Source organism: Dermacentor andersoni, chromosome 1 (assembly GCF_023375885.2).
Source record: "Dermacentor andersoni chromosome 1, qqDerAnde1_hic_scaffold, whole genome shotgun sequence".
Lineage (NCBI taxonomy): Eukaryota > Metazoa > Arthropoda > Arachnida > Ixodida > Ixodidae > Dermacentor > Dermacentor andersoni.
The window spans coordinates 70491707-70497216 of record NC_092814.1 but is presented as its reverse complement, the minus strand read 5'-3'; the positions used below and the strand labels follow the sequence as shown (position 1 = coordinate 70497216).

At 53.7% G+C, this 5510-nt stretch overlaps 1 protein-coding gene across 1 annotated transcript; it reads left to right on the top strand.

The window, feature by feature from the left end:
• Positions 1-477: 477 nt before the first annotated feature.
• On the top strand, positions 478-1917 carry LOC126543222 (uncharacterized). Its single transcript, XM_050190357.1, has one exon. It carries the CDS (start codon positions 478-480, stop codon positions 1915-1917), a length of 1440 nt encoding a protein of 479 aa, XP_050046314.1.
• The last annotated feature ends 3593 nt before the right edge of the window (positions 1918-5510 follow it).

Genomic DNA, 5510 nt, shown 5'->3' with positions numbered 1-5510 from the left:
CTCTGAATATCGAACAAGAATCGACGGCGGCCGGGCGCGCTCGCTCCGAGATCCGCGAGATGCTGAGTGCGCTCAGTGACAGTGTCAAGCAGCTAACGGAGTCGGTAGCCGGCATGCAGTCCAATATCGCTCGTCTGGAAGCAAATGTAGCTAACCTACACACTAACATAAACCGTCTCCAAACCAACATGGCGGCTATGGAAGAAAGATATAACCAACGCTGCATAAAGATTGAGGAGTTCCCAGACAATGTGGTGGCCTCTGCACCACGACCCCGAGCGACTACCTTCTCCGGGATGGCGACCAGTGTACCAGTTGCTGCCTCGAGATCCAGACGGATCTCGAGGCCGCAACGCGAACGGTCACCACTGACCTGGAAACTGAGAAGGCGGACAGTAGACTCGCCCACATGCTAGAAGCCAAGCAATCGTACTGTAATGCCAGGCAGTCACGCCAGCATGCATAGAACTCCTCATGATGGCAGAACCCACTAGCGACTTCATAGTATGGCAGTGGAACTGTCGAGGACTGGGAGGCAAAGCCCACACGCTACAGCAGTACCTCAGAACACACGAATTGAAACCTAGCGTGATCCTGCTACAGGAGACGTTCACCGAGCACATTAAAATCCAGGGCTATCGTACCCTGGCCAAGCATTCCGGTGGTAGGGGGGTAGCCATTCTGGTAGGGAGCAAGCTCACTTTCTTACAGCACGACATTCACATGCTGTCTAATAACATTGAATATCTGATGGTAGAGATAGCAGGCAAAGGGCAACGTAGCAAGTCAACATTCATCCTCAACGCATACAGCAGCCCAAAACAGCACAGGCAGAGGTTTCGTGCTTTCCTAACCAAGGCCACGCACCTGGCAGGTAGTAACCCCCTTCTCGTGGCGGGAGCTTTTAATGCCCCGCATCCGACGTGGGGATATGTGCAGAGTACACCTAAGGGCAATGATCCATGGGAAGAGAGCATCGAGGCAGGCCTCAAGCTCATAACCGACCCGACACAACCAACAAGACGGGGAACTTCCACCAACAGGGACACCACGCGCGACCTCGCCTTCACCAAGAACATTACTCTAGCGTCGTGGTCTAACAAAAGGGTGGGTCTGGGCAGTGACCACTACATCACAGCGATGACGGTAGGCTCGCACAGGACCGAGGAAAAGATATTCAAGCTAGTGGACAGGGACAAGTTCAGAGAGCTGAGCACCGGTAGGTCCGCGGAGGACGCGAACGCATCCCTACACGGGTGGATGACGCAACTCCAGACGGATCTCGAGGCAGCAACGCGAACGGTCACCACCGACCTGGAAACTGAGAAGGCGGACAGTAGACTCGCCCACATGCTAGAAGCCAAGCAATCGTTACTGCAAAAATGGAAAGGGCAACGCCTGAGCTGTCGGCTGCGGAAGAAGAATGCGGAGCTAAACCGGAGCATCGAACAGCGCTGCTCCACCCTAGCTAGGCAGCAATGGGACGAGATCTGCAACATGACTGACGGGCAGGTACGCAGAGGCGGCTCTTGGAACCTTCTGAAACACCTCTTGGACGGCGCGAACACCAATACCTCGCGGAAGGACGCGATGAGCAAGCTGCTATACGAGGCATGCAAGACCAAAACACCGGACGAGCTCGTAGCAAGACTGACGGCCACGTACCTCCCCGTGGCGGATGCGGCAGCTACCAAGGACGCGACCTCCCGATACTCGGGTCGGCCTAAGGTGGAGCTTGATGCTGACTTCACCACGGAAGAGATCATACAAGCGCTCAGAGGTCTCAACAGCCGATCCGCACCGGGGCCGGATAACATCACCAACAAGGTCCTCCACAATCTGGACGAGAGCGGCGCGGAACAGCTCACTGCGATAGTTAATGAGATGTGGCGTTCAGGCAAAGTTCCCCTAGAATAAAAGACGGCCAAAATAGTCTTAATACCAAAACCCGGCAAACCTCTCAGCATGGACAATCTGCACCCAATCTCGCTTACGTCGTGCGTAGGAAAGACCATGGAGCGTGCAGTGCTTAACCATATGAAGCCTTACCTTGAAGAGAACGAGATATATCCTCACAACATCATTGGCTTTCGTCAGGGGCTGGCGACGCAAGACGCCATGAAGCTGGTCAAAAGTCAGATACTAGACAACACAACAAGAGGCGTCAAGGCCATCCTAGGCCTAGACCTAGAAAAGGCCTTTCATAACATACAGCACTCCTCCATTCTACAATAAATCTCAACACTCGGACTTGGTCAACGTCTCCATGACTACATCAGTGACTTCCTGAGGGGAAGGAAGGCCTCGCTACGAGTCGGGTCCTTGCAGTCGGAGTCAGTCGTACTGGGCGACAGGGGTACCCTGCAGGGCTCGGTGATATCCGGCCCCTACCCTCTTCAACCTGGCCATGATAGGACTATCCAGGCAACTGACTCGAATCGAGAACCTCCGACATACCATCTATGCAGAAGACGCGACCTTGTGGGTGGCAAAGGGGAGCGAAGGACAAATCGAGCACACTTTACAAAATACGATCCGAACCACTGAGGTGTACCTCAAACCAACAGGCCTGCGGTGCTCGCCGAGCAAGTCTGAGCTGCTGCTATATAGACCCAAGAGACGAGGTCCCAAACCGAAGGGATGGGACACAGCCGCCGACCCATGCGTCTGCCTGTACACCGCTGAAGGCAACACGATTCCGGTGGTCGGTCACATCAAGATGTTGGGCATGACAATAGAGGCAAACGGCTCGAACACCATAGCAGTCGCTAAGCTCACCACGAAGGCGGAGAACGCCACACGCCTACTGAGACGAGTGGCAAACCGGCATCAAGGGCTCAAGGAGGACAACCTGCTTAGACTGGCACAGGCCTTCGTAATCAGTCACTTCGTGTACATCACGGCCATGAACAATTGGTCCAAAGTGGAGAAAGACAAGCTTGACACGCTCCTGCGTAAGGTCGCCAAGAGAGCCATGGGTCTGTCCATGCACACGAGCACGGAGGCACTGGACGCATTAGGCATGTACAACACGCTGAGCGAGATTGCGGAGGCACAGGAACGGGCACAGATCACCAGGCTGTCCGGCACACCTGCGGGCAGGTGGATCCTACGAGAAATCGGCATCGCGCCTCGGGAGATCGAATGTAGCAGCCACGGGCTAACACCCGACCAGAGGAAAAAGATCAGGGCGGCCCCTCTGCCCAGGAATATGAACCCAGAGCACAACATTACAGAAGACTTGCTCGAGCCAAAGCACTCCTCCGACAGGCAGCCGCCACCGGGAAAGCATGCTGCTTTACGGACGCAGCCAAATATCCTGGCAGACGAGCCTATGTAGCAGCGGTGGTGAACAAAGATGGCACGGTCATCAACGCGTGCATGGTCCGCACTGATAGTCCTGAGGTGGCCGAGCAGGCGGCCATCAGCCTTGCACTCCTAGAAGACGACAAAAGCTTGATATACTGCGACTCCAAGAGGGCAATTCTGTCCTTCGGAACAGGGAGCATATCCCCAACCGTCGGCAGAATACTTCGTACTCATCACTTCACCTCACACTACATGAATTGGTTCCCGGCACACATGGGACCATTCGAGGGGCCGCTCCCTAACCTCAACGAGATGGCACACGAGGCCGCACGAGGCCTAACTCACCGTGCGAGCCCGGAATCCCTCTCGGCAGGATGGGAGAGCGAACGCGACCCGCTCTTCACTTACAACAATCTCACCCTGCATTATAAGTTACTCAAGAGAACCATGCCGCTACCGCACAAAGCACTCAATAAAGCACAAGAAGTCACGTGCAGGCAGCTTCAGACGGGCACCTACCCATGCCCGGCCTTCCTGCACAAAATCTTTCTGGACGCGCACCCTCACAATGCGTGTCGCTACTGTCAGAATATAGCTAGCCTTGCTCACATGCTCTGGGGTTGTCCCCTGCCGCCGGGGGCCAGGACCACCAAGGAAGACTGGGACCGACCTCTACGCAGCTCGGACCTTTAATCACAGATCTGGGCTGTCCATCGGGCCCGCGACGCGGCGGAGGGGCATGGCCTCTCTGTCCCGACGTGGGAGTGGCCCGCTGCGCACTAATCGCGCGCACTGATGGACCTCAAGAAAGTTATTCATCCATCCATCCATTCGGGTCTTCTGATACTCAATAAAGGAGAGGATAGGGAACAACTATTTAAGGAACTAGTCTCTAAAGCGCAGCTGGAGGCTGAACAAATTACGGAATTGCAGGAAATCCTGCACTTTTGACTCTATGTGTGATCTAGCGTTGCGAGAGCGATTATACCTTGCCTTTGACCTTAGTTGAAGTACCGGGCAAGGATCTGCGTCCTTGCGTAGATTATCGCAGGCTAAACGCAATCACTAAAGATCAGATTTTTCCTATACCAAACATCGAAGCGCGCATCGAGAAAGTTAGTAACGCCCGATTGATTTCTACCCTGGATTTAGTTCGGGGCAACTGGCAGGTTCTGCTCCCATAGCGGGCTAGCAGATATTGCGCCTTCATATCTCCGTTTGGAACGTTCACCCCTAAGATTTTAAGCTTCGGTTTGAAAAATGCATCGTACTGTTTTTCAAGCCTGATGGACAAAGTGTTGCGAGGACAGGAAAAGTTCGCCTTGTCTTACTTAGATGATGTGGCTATATATTCTGCATCCTGGTCGAATTATATGCAACATCTGAGAGCAGTGTTGGCCCGCTTGCGTGAAGCAGGCTTGACCGTCAAGGCACCAAAATGCCAAGTGGCGCATGCGGAAGTGGTCTATCTCGTTCACGTAATCGGCCAGGGCCATCGCCGTCGCTCTGATCTAAAGGTGGCTGCGATGCGAGATTTTCCGCAGCCGCGCACAAAGACCGACATGCGATCTTTCTTAGGGATCGCCGTGTACTATCAGCGGTGCACCCCTATAGGTATTCTGAACTATAGCTAGCACTCTAACTAATGCTCTTCGAAAAACTGAGCGACAAAGTGTCCTCTGCATAGGACGAAAAAAAGGAATCCTCTTTCAATGCCCTGAAGAGCGCGCTGACGAGTCAGCCCGTGCTAAGATCGCCGGAATACACGAGGGGATTTGTGGCTCAACGCGATGCGAGCGAGCGAGGCATGGGCGTTGTACTATGCCAAAAGGAAGAGAACGCCGAGGAACACCCCGTCGTTTACGCTAGTCGGAAGCTCACTAGTCGGCAACAGGCGTACAACGCTACTGAGAAATAATGCGCACGTCTCGCATGGCCTGTTCAAAGATTGCCTTGCTATCATGTGGGCTCGAGGCTGTTCAGCGAAACAGATCATTGTCCTTCCAAAAATTGTTGCAGACAACCTTTTTCAAAAATGTCCGTCTCCTGCGTTGGACTCTCGCCTTGCAGCAATAGTCTTTTGAGATACGCTATAAAAAGGGCACTCTCAATGACAATGTCGATGGCTTGAATCGAAGCACCTAGATCGAGAATCAGCCTCAAACGTTTGCCAAAACTTGTGTTTTCTGTTTTCCTGGCGT

What these genes read in the sequence shown, in the direction of transcription:
- LOC126543222 (XM_050190357.1), top strand. Translation starts at nt 478, where the DNA reads ATGGCAGAACCCACTAGCGACTTCATAGTATGGCAGTGGAACTGTCGA.